Raw genomic sequence first — 16478 nt, 5'->3', positions numbered from 1 at the left:
AAAGAGGAGAGAAAGAGATGCTGCTCTCTAAATGCAGTGTGATTTCAACGGCACTTACAACGCTCCAGAAAGAAATTTTATTCATTTACATCAAAAATGGAATTTCAGCACATTGGATTTTGTGTTCAAGTAATCTGAATGTGTGCCTTTATAATCATAGATGCCCACACATGCACACAAACACAGAACATGTTTGTGGCTAAGTGAATGCAAACTCATTTGGGAAAAAAAGAAAAAAAATTCCTCATTCGAGGGACACGTCTGCTGCTGTTTTCAAAAAAAGGCAAGGAAGGGAATGGGCGAGAGGGTCTTTTTCACATAATGGAAGCCGACTCTCACTGGGAACAGATACAAAGTGCCGATAAGCCAGCAGGACAAATGCAAATGCCGAGTTACACAGGCTTCAGGAAAGGATCTGGTGGTAATGAGAGCACAGGGAAGAGCTTGGGTGTGCGGGTGGAAAGCAGTCCCCTGTGTTCTCCAGCCTCAGTTTCCAGTCTGTGCAATGGCCTTGTCTATCACACCTCTCAGGAAGAGACTGTGAGATTGCAGGCCAAGGGTCTGAGGGCACTAAGAAGGCGACCTGGCAAAAAAGAAACAAAGAAAGAAAAGGGTAGGGAAGGAGGAAGGGAGGAGACAATCCCGTGAACCAGGCTGAGAATGAAGGTGGGGAAGTCGCTGACCTCAGGGGGCTGACAGGGCACCCGGGGCTCTCGAGCTGAGAGCGTGAGGCCCTGCGAGGGCTGGCACAGACCCTGAAATGAACTGGACGAGGGCAACTTACCACCCCCTGGATTTCAGCTTCCCGCAAGCCTCCTGGGGACGCTGAAATAAAGCCTGGCTGCTCAGAAAAGACCACTCATTCACTTCAAAAAGAGGAAGAAAGAACACAGATCTCTGCTCCACCTTCCCAGGCTTGGAAAATCTCCCTCCTGGCACTGCTCTAAGACAGGTGGTCATTTCTCTCCTCGTTACCCAGAACGTGCCAGGCCCCGGCTTCCCTGCGGGCCCTGTGGAATCTCTGAGCCTGATAACCTGGGTCAAGTCCCCCCACTGCCACTCCGGGCCGTGTGGCTTTGTGCCTGTCACTTGATGTCCCTGAGCCTCTGTTATCTCATCTGTTAAATGGAGATAATAATCATAATCCCTGCCTGGAAGAACTGTTGAGAAGCTTAAAACAAAGGGCTTTGTACAGGGTCTGGCTCATTAGAAAGGCTCAGGAAGTGTCGATGCTGATTATGATGACGATGCTGAGCAGTACAAGCTCAGCCTAGGGTGGGTTCTGGAAAAAGCAACGTGAGAAGACCGGGTCCGACCTCATGGATCCCCCCGGGGCTTTTCATGGAACTTCTCCGTCCAGCCGGTTTGTTTGTTCACCTCTAGAGCAAAGCGCTGGCATGGGAAGAAGGTCGGCTTAGACGCAGCTTATCTCCCATGGCTGACATTCACCGCCCTCCAAACCCTTCTCTATCCTATCGAAACATGTTCTTATCTGTTCTCAAAGATGTTTGAAAAGCCCCACTCCGATTACGTTGGTCCACAGCTTACAGTCCTTCCATGGGTCCCATTGCTCTGCAGGCCCATTTGGCCCGATGCTCCGTCTCCATACCCCAGCCTCCCTCCACTGGCCTGCCTCCTGCTCCTCCGGTTCGCCCTGCTTCCCCCTCCTCAGGCCTGCACACTGTCCCCTTCTGCCCACCATGCTCTTCCCTCCCTCTCCCTGACCCCATCACCACCCTGAATCCTATCACCACCGCCTCCACAAGTAAATCTTACTCGTTCGTTCTCTATCCGGTATGGAAGCTACTTGGCTACATGTGTCTTTGAGCACTTGAAATAAGGCTACTCCGAGCTGAGATGTGCTGTAAGTGAAGAGAAAACCCACTAGATTTCAAAGAAAAGAGTTCGGGAAAACAAACCAAAAAGAGGTAACATATCTCAGTAATGTTTTATATTGGTTACATGTTGAAATGATAACACTTTGGAATATGGGGTTCAATAAAACGTATCGTTAACATGAGTTTCACTGCTTTTTAAATACTCTTTTAAAAAAAATTTGGACACTAGAGAACTTGAATTTAGACAGGTGGCTCACATGCTAGCTCCTTAGGACAGCGCTGCTTTGGAGCTCAGGGCTCCCCCCGTTCCTCATCAAGGCCCCCTCAGCTCACTCACTAGGCAGGAGTTCTTTACACACTCTCTGGACGCCCCCAGCTTCTGCTCTAAAGCTATGGCCCCTTGCAACCACAATTAAATAGCTCTGCAATGAGTTTGTTACTATTCAGTGCAAAGTCCGTGAGGTTGGGGGCTATGTCTCTAACTACTACTGTTTTCGGTTGTAGCCTCAGCTACAGGCATAGTGGCTGGCACTTACAGGGTACTTGTCTTCATTTCCTGTTGCTGCTATTATAAATCACCACAGATGGTGGCTTAATGCAGCACAGATTAATCTTATGCTTCTGGAGGTCAGAAGTCTGAAATGGGTTTCGCTGGGCTAAAGTCAAGTGTGAGCAGGGCTGAGTTCTTTCTGGAGGGTCTAAGGAGGAAGTTGTTTCCTCCCCTTCTCCAGCTTCTGGAGGTCGCCCACATTCCTCGGTTCATGGCCCCTTCCTCCATCTTCAGGCCAACGGTGTAGCTTTTTCTAATCTTTCTCCGACTCCCCTGCCTCCTTTCCTCACTTATAAGGACACTGTAATTGCATTGGGTCCATATGGATACTCCAGGATACTCTTACCATCTTCAAGATCCTTAAAGGGCTTCCCCTTTCTTCTGACCTGAAAGATTCTGAATGGTCCAGACCAGCACCGAAGGTGATGAGTAATAACCTTTCAAGTGTTTGATGTTTAGACTGAATCCCCTCAATGGGACCATCCACGGTTCCTCTGATCTTATAAAGTAAGGATGGGTGGGTAGGAGTAGGAGAAAAGAATTTTTTAAAGACTATTTCTATGCTAATAGAGTTTTTTAAGCAAACCTTTTGAGACAAGCTCCTTCCCTAGAAGTGATGAATTAATAAGAAACAATCACTGCCCCCCAAAATTTAAAACATAAAGAAAGGAAAAAAAAAAAAAAAAAAAAAAAAGATCCTTAATTACACCTAAAAAGTCTACTTTGCCATGTAAGGTCACTTATACACAGGTTCTGGGGGTTGGGACTTGGACATTTTTGGGGAGCTATTATTCTGCCTATCACAGTGCTCAATATTTGTTGTTAAATGAATCAATGAATGGGTGGATGGATGGATGCCTTTCTAATCCCATTTCCTATTTCTTCCCAGCAGCTTCTGCACAACTCTAAGAAGCCATGCTTGCTTAGGCTGGCTGCTCTCCTGGAATACTTGCCCCTCCCCCGTTCCCCTCTGTTTCAGTTCTGACCACCCTGGGGTCTAATTCAAGAGCCATTTACTCAAAAGAGCCATCCTCCTGTTTGCCTGAACGCCTGAGTCTCCACCACACATTTCACATTAAAGAACATGCTCTTACTTTGTTCTTTAAACTCTTAGTTTGTTCTGCTCTCAGAGCTGGATGGTAGGCTCTTCCAGGCAGGGCAGGGACTGTGCCTTATACTTTCCCAACTCTCCCGCCCTTCCCTGGAGCTTAGCACCAAGCTGGGCACCCCACAGATGCTTAAAAAGGAATGGGGCAGTTGCTCTCACAGCTCTGCCGGGAGTGACCTCCCCACGTGTGAGGCCATGATGCCAGCCGCTGGAATTTGTCTTTCTTTCCCATGAAGACTGTTAGCACAGCAGACCGGCATTAACCCAAGTGAATGTGGGATGGTTAAGTACAGTTATTTTGGCAAAACGTGCGTTGCTTCACTCTAAGCAGAAATCAAATGTTATGATGCTACGTTATCAGGAAAAGTATATTATATTTGGCATGATCCCAGGATTCAAAGACTCAAATGGCATTAACCCTTTAGTGGCTGGGTCCTAGTACCAACATATGGTCCTTCTCTCCATAAAGACCTCCCTGCATGTACCCTCTCTCACAAAAGCATGCTCACACACACACACACACACACACACACACACACACACACACACACACACAGATGTCTAGACTTTTCCCTGAATAATTTTCCAGCCTGAGATTATCTTTGCAATTAGCTATCTTATAATCACAGGGTTGCTCAAATCTCTCCTGATGAGAAAAAGATGATGATACTGATGATCATGGTGATGATGCCCTGATTGCACTGGGCATTAAAACAAAAGTTTAAAACTTAACATGCATTATGATTTACTCATTATCAGCAGTCTTTGAAAAACGTCTTTGAAAAGCTATTTCATACTCTTTGAAAGTAATCTGCATATTCTGAAACAAATTATTAGTAAGAACATTGGACTTCAGGTCAAGAGTCTGGCTCTTTTGCCTCAGCTGAGTCACTGATTTGTTGTTGACCTTGGGAATGTCCTTGTGCCTCTCTGGGCCTCAGTGACCTCACCTGTAAAAATCAAGCCATTGAATTAGATGATGTATGTATCAGATAGGGATGTAGCAGAAATCTGATCACCATGGCTAAACTGAGTAAGTTCTGCTTTAGTTTTTCTTCCTTAACACGAAGCCAGAGACGGTCAGTCCAGAGCTGCTCCTCCATCCTTAGGGTGTGACTCTTGTCTTCATGGCTTCAAGGTGGCTACCACACCTCCAGGCATCTTATTGTTTCCCAGAAAGGAAGAGAGGGAAAGACTATAGGCAAAAAATGTGCTGTGCTCGTTGAATCTGTCCCCCTTCCTTTTACTTTAATTGGGAAAAAAATGTTTTCCTGAAGCCCCAGGAAGTTTATTTCTTCTGATTCTCATTGGCTAGAGCGGGGTCACATGGCCATCACCTGCTACAAGTCATTGTTAACTGAGCAAATTGTGATCATGAAAAAAAAAAAAAATCAGGGATCACTTAGCCAGGAAGAGGATGGAATGGCTATTGTGTGGGCACTCAGCCTCGTCTGCTACAGATAGCTTCTAAGTTTCACTCTGTCTTGGATATTCCACAAATTGCACTTTAAAACCCATCATGACCCAAGGCAGTGTTCTCACTACACTGGGTCCTCATGTATACAGTGCTTAGTCCAGGTTTGGCTTAGCAGATTAACCTCATTAGCATGTTAGAGAAAGTGTGCTAATGACATCATCTGGCAGAACAGCAGAGTAGGGTGGGGATGGGGAAGCATCCATCCCCCTCTGCCTGCCCTTATCCCTGAGGGAGACAGGCAAAGAGAAGGCAGCCATGTAACTAATGAGCAGCAGGAAAACCCCTTCAGGCTGATATACCTTCCTCTTCCTTGGAGCCTCCGCCATCCTTGCTAGCAGCATCCTTTACTGTTTGTTTTCTGCTGTGGACATCTGTGCCTTTGTTTGACCTCTCATAACTCCATGAACATTTTACTTTGGGAAATTCTGCCTCCCTTGATGGATGTAGGCTTGGTGGGGGCACTGATGGAGAGGTCATCCAAGGAAGGCCAATAGAATGGTGTCCCCTGGAGACTGGACCTTCAGCAGAGTGATGCTGGGATGGAACATCCTGAAGGCAATGTCACACCACCTGCCGTGGGTCCTTGAGTGTCTCTGGCCCTACCCTTCGTAGCCCATTTCCCCTTCCCCTTCCCATAAGTACCTTCCCTGATTAAGGCAGCCACAGGCAGCATCTCTTTCTTGCAACCCCCCAAACCCTAACAAGTATATCTTTTAATTACATTAATTCATCCTACAGGTACTTGAATACATCAAGGAGTTTGTGACGCTTCTGGACAAACACTCGTGCCAGGGTACTTGTCCTGAATCTAACTCTAACCCACTCCAGGATCTCGTACACACCTCTCTGCCTCTCTGTGCCTTAGTTTCCTCATTGGTAAAATGGTGGGTTGGACCAGACCTGTAGCTTCAAACTATTCTCTGAAGTGCTTCAGGATTTCTCCCCAGAAAATGCACAGGGGTCTACATGGGAGCTCAGGAGAGGCCCATTATAATGGGCTCTGGGCCCCCCACTCGACTTCAATTAGAATAGCTTGGCTTTCATCCAATTTCTGAGTTGAGCAGGATATTTTTTTTATTGGTCCTCAGCTAAAAATAAACGTTTGAAAAATGCTGGACAATATGATCTCTAAAGGGCCCTTCCAGTTCTGATGTTCTGTGATTCTAAGCAGGTGGAATATTTGGTAACATCTTTTCATTCATCAGCATAATTGGGAACACAGAAATGCCTGCCAAAACATAATCTATATCTAAATAAAATCTTCTGTGTGCAAAACAACGGCAATGAAGGACATTCAGAAAAGAGCAGGCTGTGTGTGGAAGAACTAGAAACAAACAAAGCACAGATCCCTGTTTTGCAATTCTGGCAAAGCTTGATATGTAGATCTGGGAAAGGAAGCCCACCACGGCTTTACCTCTTCTTTGCTGTTGTAAAGCAAAGAATGCAAACTCATATGCAAACCGAATCTGGGCCCCATGTTTCACTGGACACATTCAGTGTTTTAAAAACTTTCAATTAGTTATCACCAATATTCATAAATTGGAAAATGCATTTAAAAATTATGTTTCCTGGCTTCTTTTGAAAAAACGGAAGATGTGACAATGTCGGCCTTGCATTGTAAAAGGACGGCGGTCAACCAGAGCAGGACAGCAACTGTCCCTTTTAGCTGGGCCACATCTGCTTCACTCTGCTGCAGGCCCACCTACTCCTTCGTATAATCCTGACCCCTGAGGCCAGATGCTGGCTACCAGGTAGGCCTTCACTTGCACTATGCTTTTCTGTTTTTTCCTATTGCAGGGTAATGGTGAATGGAACATAAAGCATTTCTTACATCCCTGTCATTATCCAAAGTGGAAAAACAAAAGATAGAGTGAGAAAGGTATGCTGTTCTAGAAAAACAGGGCAGAGATGGTATTTATTTATGATAGTGGCTTACAAATGGGGGTAATTCTGTATACACACATGCACGCGCGCGCGCACACACACACACACACACACACACACGACATTTGGCAATGTCTAGAGACTTCTTTTGGTTAACCCAACTAAGGAGGATCTGGTGGGTAGGCATCTGGTGGCTAGAGGTCAGGGATGCTACTAAGTATCCTACAATACATAGGGCAGCCACCACAACAAAGAATTATCCAACCCCAAATGTTGACAGTACCCGGCTTTATGGATTTCTGTGGGTTTAACATACATCAGCCCCTTGACTCTTTTACATTACCTGCCTGGGCACTGCCCGAGCCCTGCCCTTCAGGCCTTAGTGACACAGGCCTGGCTTTGATGACTACTGAGCTAGAACAGGAAAATTAGGCTCCCTCCTGATGGCGTGAGGGTGAAAATAATGATAAAAACTCTGACATGGGTGTGGCCTCCATGGCCTCACTCTCCCAGTATTTGCTCTCATGATCCTCATAAGCACCCTGGGAGAAGATGCTGTTTCCCCAGTTTAGGCCCAGTGTCACTCAGTGCCCTGGCTTTGGGCCTCACAGCATGTAAATGACGGGGCAAGGCCCCAGGCAGAGATGTGGAGTCTGTTCTGGGCCTGGTTCCCCAGCTCTCCCTTTGATTTTGTGAGCCAGTCCACAACCCTCCTGTTACCAGTATGTGCTCTTGGCCTGAGTTGAGTTGCCGCCAGCAAACACAAAACCCAGGCTGACATCCACTGTGCTTTCCCCACAACGAATGGGCCTTGCTGGAAAGGGCGAGGAACGGCTGCCCAGGAAATCAGATGGGAACTGAGAGACACTAAGATGTCTGGGGAGGCAAGAAGCAAAGTCAGGGGAGGTGATATAGGTTGAATCTAAGAGACGGGCACAGCACTGCAAGTGCTCGACTGAAGAGGGCCCACATCCAGGCCCAGGGCAGAGCAATTCAGCAGCAGAGAGTCAAGAAGGGTGCACAAAAATCGGAGGTGAAAATGGTTCATTACTTGTTACTATTTATTCATCCATCCATCTACCCATTCATCCTTTCCGCACCTACTTATGGAGCAGGATTCAGGCCTTGGGCGAGGTATGTGGCCCCCAGCCTCGTGGAATCAAAACCAAGCTCTGGGATTTGCCACTGTTTCATCTCAAGCAAGTTGCTTCCCTCTCTGAGTTTCCTGATCAGTAAAAGGAGCAGGTAATGTTTCCATCTTGCAGGAGGTGATGTGAAGACTAAACAAAGATCTCCTTAGCCCTGGTCTGACTCAGAGCCTCCCTAAATGCCCGGCGGACTCCGTCTCCCCTTCTTCCTCCCACAGATGCCACTCAGCTCACGCTGGGTTCCTGCAGCTCTCACTGAAGCAGGGAGAGCTTCTGGGGTCACGTTTCAGCTCAAACATACTGCAAGAGACCTTCGTCTTCCACGGAAACAATTCTCCCCTGTGCGGTTGGAGGGTCTTTTGTAGATCACTACATCACACAGGAAGCAGGATGCAGAACACCCACCAGTCAGCAGAAAGCACACGTGTGACGTGTACTCCCACAGCAGTCGTGCTCTTTCTCCTTCTTGTAAAATCCAGTTTGAGTTCTTAACCCCTCAGGGGCATCAAGGAGAAGCAGATCCACAGCTGTTTTGGGGGGTGGGATTTGGGGGATGGGCACCCTCTCTCATCAGGCACTTATTAAGGACCCGGGGTGCATACAGTGATGGACTATTATTTCAAGCTCCCACTGCTGAAGCCCCCATGGCCCTCTAACGGATGGTCTTCAAGAAGGAGCCTGGCCTGTGCAGATGGTGTCTGTCTGGATGCGTGTGCCTACTCACCAAGTTTGTACCACATATCACGGATGGAGAAGCCAATTAGCCGTCTCATGTCCCCGTACCTAGGAGGAACAAAAAATGTCTGCTTCAGTCACCATCTCAGAGATTCTCATGAACCCCCTTACCCCCCCCTTTCAAGAGATCCAAATGCAACCTACTTATTCAGGATTTTGTTGTATTTGGCGTGTGAGAACTGCTCCAGCTGCAGAGAATCCTGAGTGATAAAAGCCACTGCCAGATGAAAATAGTTGTTCCACAGCTGTAAATGAAAGAGTGGAGAACCGTCATGGAGAGGGTCTGAAGAGGGAAAGCATATTAAACGCTGGGTAATGTGAATAATGTATGAAGATGGCAGAAGACCGAGGCGGAACCAGTTTAATTCTGTGTCGTGCTGCAGTTTCCTAACTGGCACTGACTCTGAAATTAACATCCCGGCCAAAGCGAGGATAACTGATGGATTTCTCCAGGTGCCGACCACATCCTCTCTCTGACAACAGGATTTGGGCAAGGAGGAAGATTTTAGGGCTGCTTTTTCATTGTTGTTGTTTTGCTTCGTTTTGGTTTTTTGAAAGACAAATAAGTCGCCCTAGCTGGGTGCCCCGGTGAGCTGGTTCTCTGCCCTAGAAGTAGAGGGTGATGAGGGATTAAGTATTTCAGAGACTCTCAGCCTCTCTGGAAGTCCTCCCTAATTCACCCGACAGCTCAGAGGACCAGCCTGCAACCTATTCCATCTTAGAATATTTTGCCTTTTCCTTCTCTGTAGTTCAATGTTTTTTTTTTTTTTTTTTTAACATCTTTATTGGGGTATAATTGCTTTACAATGGTGTGTTAGTTTCTGCTGTACAACAAAGTGAATCAGCTATACATATACATATGTTCCCATATCTCTTCCCTCTTGCGTCTCCCTCCCACCCTCCCTCCCCCCCCCCTCTAGGTGGTCACAGAGCATGGAGCTGATCTCCCTGCCCTGAAGATTATTGAATTCTTTACCTTTAGCAATATCATGGTGTTCCCTGGATGAGGTCTTGCATCTCTCTCCCTCCCCCCCTCCCTCCCTCCCACCCTCCCTATCCCACCCCTCCAGGCAGTCACAAAGCACCAAGCCAGTGGCTCTGGCCAGCAGCACCCACAGCACCTGGGAAGTCATTAGAAATGCAAATTCTCTGGACCCACCCCTGACCTACTGAATCGGACCCCAGAAATCCGTGTGTTCACAAGTACTCTGGGTGATTGCAATGCTAATTTGAGTTCAAGGACCATTGAGGGCCAAGTTTACAGGTAAGCTTGTCATAACCGTCACATTTACATGATCTCTTGGTGCTAAATGAAGAGACTAATACTAGAACCCACTCCACTGCTCATGGTGAAAGAGATCAGGTAAAGTGTGCATCGCAGGGCAAGGGCTCCAAAGATTAGCAGCAGTGCCAGTGATATTGACACAGGCTACAGAACAGAGAGATGGAGACCCAAACCAAGGTATTGTTGGGCCTCAGTGAACCCATCTGCAAAAGGGGTACCTGTGTATCCACTGCAGAGGGCTATGGTAAAGATCTCGGTAAGAGCTCCAAAGCACTGGTTTGCCCTATTATTCTTTTCATTATTCTAGTGACTCCTTTGGTACCAAAGCAAATAGTACAACCTGGTGCCTTCGGTGCTCGGGGGCAATTATTACGAGATGCCACGGCCCTGCAAGGAGCAGGTGGGGGGCAGCTTTGCTGGACAAAGCCCACACACTTCCAGCCTCCTCTAAACACTGACTAGCAAGGGGAGGTTAACACCAGCTGGGGAAATCACCTGCCAATGAGACCTTCGTGCTTCACTCAGAGATGTTCATCGCAAGTTTCCGATGGCCAAGACTAAATGAAAGGCAGCTCTACCCTTGATAAAGCCCCTACTGCTGCCCAGTCTATCACTTTCACTTGGGCTTGTGGTTCCCGTTTCAGAAAGGAGCAAAACAAGCCCTTCATTTTACCACGGGCCAGGCACTTTCCCACACATCCCTCCTTTCATCTCTCAAAACTTGGTAGCCGTTATTGGGCCCATTTTACAGTTGAGGAGACTGAGGCTTAGAGGGCTTAAGTATTTTGCCTAAGGTCACACAGCTTGTTAAACGTACAGCAGAGCTGGGATTTAAACCCAAGCCTTCTCATTGACGTTCAAGTCTACACGCTGTGATCAGTCTTTAGCTGAGGATGCATTAACACATATTTATTGAACATCTTCAATGGGCCAGGCATTGTCATCATGTGGGGATAGGGCAATGGTTATACAGACAGCAGTCCCTGCCCTTGTGCAGCTCATACTCGGTTGAGGAAATGAGCTTTCCTTCTTTTACTTGAAACTTTACCTCCCAGAGTCCAAAAAGACCAAGTCTCTCCAGGGGTGCAGTGAAGTGACCTCCTGGCCTGTGGCCCCCGTAAAGTCAACTCTGCACACAGAACCCGGAAGGATCGGATCGTATCACTCCCTTCCTCAAAGTCCTCCGAAGGCTGCCCATCACCCTGAGAATCAGATCTCAGGCTCTTCTGTTTCTGTAGTAACCTCGCTTATCCAAACACAGTAAAGGTCAGGGCGTCTCTCAGCCACTCTGACTGTCCTTCCTCCCGGCGTCCCCATGACTTGCAGGTTCTGAAAATGTATTGTTTTGGTCTGCGTAAGCCCAGAGCTCACACCTCCTCCCGTTTAAGCCAAGGAACGGGAAAACCTGGCCATAGGACATGGAATGGGTTACTTTTAGGGTGAGAAATTCCTGAATTTAGGGGATTTCATAAGAATAATCAGGTTACAACAGGAAATAGGTATGTGACAAAGTAAGTTGAACTGGTATCGCTTTTGAGAATAATTCCAGAAATCCCCCTCTCCCAACCGTGTTTGAGAATACCTAGACACTGTCAAATCGAATTAAGTTTCTTGCTAGCCTCTATTCTACCTGACTTGGTCCTTCAAAAATGTTTTCTGTCACACATTCCTGATTTTCTTTTTTAAAGTTGAGATATAATTCACATATCATAACATTAACTTTTTAAAGTATATCATTCAGTGGGTTTGAGTATACTCACAAGGTACTACAATCTTCACTACTACCTAATTTTAGAACATTTTCATTGCCCCAAAAAGAAACGGTCCCCCCATTAGCAGTCACTTCCATTCTTCCTTCCTCCTCAGCCCCTGGCAACCACAAAGCTACTTCTGTCTCTGTGGATTTGACATTTCATAGAAGTGGAATCAGAAAATATGTGACCTTTCTTTAGCGTCTGGCTCCTTTCACGAAGCATGACGTTTTCAGGGCTCATCCACGTTGTCACAGGTGTCATAACTTCATTTCTGTTTATTGCTGAATACTATTCTGGGTATAAATATATGTGGATGTACCACATTTTGTTTATCCCTGATGGACATTTGGTTTGTTTCCACCTTTTGGCGATTATGGATAATGCTGCTATGAACAGCTACATGTGAGTTTTTGTGTGGATGTATGTTTTCAGTTCTCTTGGGTATATACTTAGGAGTGCACCTGATTTTCTTTTGACTTCTCTCCTTGAAGATCTTCGTGGACCATGAGACCATAGATCCAGTGCTTATTCTTCTTAGTGGATCAGAAATGGTGCCCCTAGGTATCTCACCCACAGCCCCTGCCCAGTTCTGCCCATGAGGCTCTGTGGGTCCAACTTTGGAACTGAGGGAAGGCCGTCATGGTCAGTGGCTCTGTGCAGTGCCTGAGAGCTGAGCAGTGGCCACAACTAGACACGGCTGGGCACTCATGATACTTCTTGCCTGAACCTTCCTTGACTCTTGCTCCTGAAGAATCAGAACCAAATGAACTAACCTGGCTTTTCAGGCAATTTCCAGTGTTTTCTCCCTCAGCAAGCTGCCTATTCCAGGGGAGGGGGAGGGGCTGATCTGTTCAGACTCACAGATAGAGCACAAGCATCTTGGCCTCCGTGGCTTTGCTCACAGTGGTTCTCACATCTGCAGCATCTAACTGCCATCCTTTCATCAAAGCCCAGTTCAAGACCCACTTCCTTCATGAGGCCTTCCCAGAAGGCAGAGCACATCAGGTCTGCTCAGCCCTACCGGATCTGAGGAGCACTTAGTACGTGCAACCACAGACGTGGGTCCATCGTTCTGCACCTGACCTTGTGCTCCACTCACTTCCGGTGACAGGATCCTCCAGTGGTTAAGAGCACATGCATCAGTGTCTCACAGACTAGGGAATGGATACCAGTCTCTCTCTTACTAGCTGAGCTGTCTTTGGCTATAGCTACTTGACCTTTCTGAGCCTCATTTTCCTTACTTGTAAAATGGGAAAACATAATGGTAACTACCATAAAGGATTGTTGTAAGTGCTGGTCGTAGAGCATTTGTAAGCCCTGTCTTTTCCGATTGTAAGTTCCACCAGTACCAAGGGTTCTGGCTTCTACTTATTTGTCTCCCTAATGCTAAATTCAGTATGATGGCTTGAATACAGTTGTACTCCAGAAAATATTTATTTATTGATCACCATTTTGTTAAGAGAGATTCTCCAGTTGTTTCAAAAGATCCCAGATTTTTCTTTCTTCCCTGGCCCAAGCTGCCTGGTGGCATTTTATTAAGAGCCCAGCCTGGATAGCTCAGAGAAGCCACAGACTCTTTGGCAAAACACACGGGTTCCTTTTCCCTGGGGAAGAAGTAAGGTGATTTCTGATTGGGAATTTCATATTTTGAAATCGTAGGACAATAGAAGGTTAAAGCTGGAATAAGTTTAAGGGTCATCTGGTCCAAATCTATTACTTCACAGATGCAAACAGTGAGATCCAGATAAATTAAACAACCACCCAGTCATGCTGCTAGTGGGTGTAATTAGGATTCAGCTAGTTTTAATTAACTCTCAAAAAATTATAAATGTAATATACACACAGTAAAAAAAATTAAATGAAAAGATTAAATAATCAAGTTATTTTCCATCCTACCTTGGACCCTAGTCTAATTCCCCAGAAGAAAATGTTGCTAACAATTTCCTGGATATCCTTCCAAAACTTTTTGTGTATAAACAAACATATGTATAGACATCTTTTCTTAATAGTCTGCTATACTTTGCTTTTTTTCTCTCATCAATATTTCTTGCAGATGTTTCCACATTAGCATATACAGATCTGCTTCATTCTCTTTTATTGCTGCATGGTCTTCTGCTCTAAGAATGTACTTTAATTGTAACCAATTTCCTATTTATAGACATTCAGCTTGACTCCAACTTTTTTCTTCTTTAGCACTGGTGCTGTAATCAACAACCTTGTTTATATATCTTTATGCATGAGAGACTGTTATGTAGTATACATTCCTAGACGTGGAACTGCTAAGGCACAGGGTCTACGCAGATATTGTTATTCTTTGTTGTCTCTGTTGTTTGTTTTCACAGATACCGTCAGGTCAGGTCACCTTCCAGAATTCCAATCCAATTACAAGCTCCATTGTCATGGGCAAGTTACCCTACCTCTCTGAGACTTTAGATAGTATCTAAAGGGGGTACTTATAAGGACAAAACGAGGAAATTGCTACCTAGTAAACTCCTACTCAGCCTTTTGATCTCAGTTCAAACATCACTTCCAGGGGAAGCCTTCCCAGCCCACCCGGACTAAACTAGATCCATCCATTATTTGCCCTCATTAGACCCTGTTCACAGGATTCATGACATATTTTAAGCAGAACTAATTTATTTTCTGTCTCCTCTACCGGATGTGAAGTAAGCACAATGCAAGCAAGAAACTCATCTTTTTCTTCCCTGTTGTAGATCCAGTGTCTAGGATCATGTCTAACCCAACATGTACTCAGGAAATATTTGTCGAATGAGTTCATTAATGAGCCCAGCATGCCACATGTGTTCTTGTTAAATCCTCCCCAGAAGCTATGCTATTGGTATTATGATTCTCCCCATTTTAGAGAACAGGGAACTGAGGCCCAGAGAGGTTGACTAACTTGCGCAAGGTCACACAGTTACAGAATGATGAAGCTGGCATTTGAGTCCAAGTGCATCTGTCTCCAGAACTTGCGTTCTTTAACCACACTCTGCTCTTCTGCTAAAATTGCTCTTCTTCTTCTCTCTTGGTTCTTGTTAGCCTTTGCCGTTGGTTGAGTTTTCCACTGGTTCATCAGATATCTTTACAGCAGAGACATCAAGAATGTCTGATCCTATAAGCTTCTTTCTCAATGGCCTTGAATTATTATTTACCCCGAATTCTTATTAAAAAAAAAAAGAAAAAAAAAGAAAAAGACCCAACACCCAGGGTTGCTGAAATGCAGTCAGCATACCCACCTCTGTGGTGCAAAGGCCCAGCTGCCATGGCCATTCTGAAGATGCCATTGATTCTGGGAGTAAAAGTTTCCAACTACAGATTCAGGTTGGGAACATCAGTCCAGAGGTTGTCTAGGGTCCTCAAGCTGAAGCAGGCAGGGCCGCAGAAGCTGTCCCCAAGCACGTGACCATCTTCCTGCCTGGTGGAGGCGTCCTGCCATGACCTCCCTGTGGGTAGTGCTGTGGGCCTCTTCAAGGCGTCAGTGAGTGCTCCCTCTGTGTCTGTGCTCCCTCTCTCATGTTTTTTGCCATCACTGGTTACATTTCCCATTATAAAGACCAAGCCTGCCCTCATTCCTCCACCAACGGCTGGGAATATTCTGGAAGCTCTCCATTTCACAGGGTCTCCAGTACAGGTTTAAAAATGATCCCAAGGTGGTCTGGTGCCCAGAAGCTGATCCAGAAATGTCCCAAGACTAAGGCTGGAATTACCAAAGGCAGAGCCAATTATAGCTTCCCAAGTAGAGGGAATGGTCTTAGTAGCAATCAGACAGCCACCTAAGATGGAAAAAAATTATTTGGAGCCAAAGAACACATCTGAAGTGCAACCACTGATTTCTGGACCAATCAGAGTTTCCAACATGGAGAGTCCTATTCTGCAGCCAATCATTGAAGAGCTCCCTGTCCCACGGCCAGCAAAAGCTAACAAGGGCAGACTGTTTCTGGAGCTACATAGAGCCGTCTCCTGCATCTGAAAGGGACCCTGTTCCTAAGAGACAGTGCAGAAGAGTGAAAAGAGCTTGGGTAGTGCAGACAGGCCTGGGGTTGAATCCCAGAAGACCCACTTAATAGTTAGATGACCTTTAACGGGAAAGTCAACCACTTCTCTGAAGCTCAGTTTCTTCACCAGTAAAAATGGGTATATCCCAACCTGACAGGGTCATGATTAAGGATCAAAATGCCCTAAGTCGATGCCTAATAAAGCTTAGTCACCTTCTTCAAAAGCTTGGATGCTAGAAGATGGATTTGTAGTCTGCTACTGAGACCCCAAGATCCTGGAAGGCAGGGCAGTGTTCTGTTTTGCTTCTGAGTTTCTCAAGGCATGTTGCAACAGCCTGGACTCACGAGAATTGCTCTTAAACAAAAATTCTGAGTTAAACTGGAAATCCTCTCTTGATCTTCCCTGACCATGCCAACAGATGTGAATCTCAAGGCCCAGCATCTTGAATAGGGCCTAGGAATGCAAATTTTTTTTAGCCCCAAGCAGGAAGCATCATTTTTCTAATTCCCAGGTCTTGTCACCTACAGAATGGCACCCACAGAGCTCCTTGCTTTTCGCCCTTTGAATCATAAGACCACAGTTCTGGAAAAGATATTAGGGATAATCTCATTGTACTTGCCCCTCCTCTGGGCAGCAGCTGGCAAGGCCAGCTGCGCTTAGTGGTGGATCCTGTTCCTGCTGGTATTAAATGCATAATTAATGA

At 46.1% G+C, this 16478-nt stretch overlaps 1 protein-coding gene across 1 annotated transcript in view; it reads right to left on the bottom strand.

Moving 5' to 3' along the window:
* DOCK2 (dedicator of cytokinesis 2) overlaps window positions 1–16478 on the bottom strand; it is a 424501-nt gene that overhangs the window by 67224 nt on the left and 340799 nt on the right. Inside the window, exons 31-32 of the mRNA XM_007447828.1 lie at window positions 8885–8985; window positions 8730–8788 (exon numbers count right to left, since the gene is read on the bottom strand). Coding sequence (XP_007447890.1) covers window positions 8730–8788; window positions 8885–8985 — 160 coding nt within the window. The remainder of the gene's footprint in view (window positions 1–8729; window positions 8789–8884; window positions 8986–16478) is intronic.

This window comes from Lipotes vexillifer, unplaced genomic scaffold (assembly GCF_000442215.2).
Source record: "Lipotes vexillifer unplaced genomic scaffold, Lipotes_vexillifer_v1.1 scaffold370, whole genome shotgun sequence".
NCBI classification, from domain to species: Eukaryota; Metazoa; Chordata; class Mammalia; order Artiodactyla; family Lipotidae; genus Lipotes; species Lipotes vexillifer.
The sequence above is the reverse complement of the archived record's forward strand: the minus strand, read 5'-3'. Positions and strand labels throughout refer to the sequence as shown.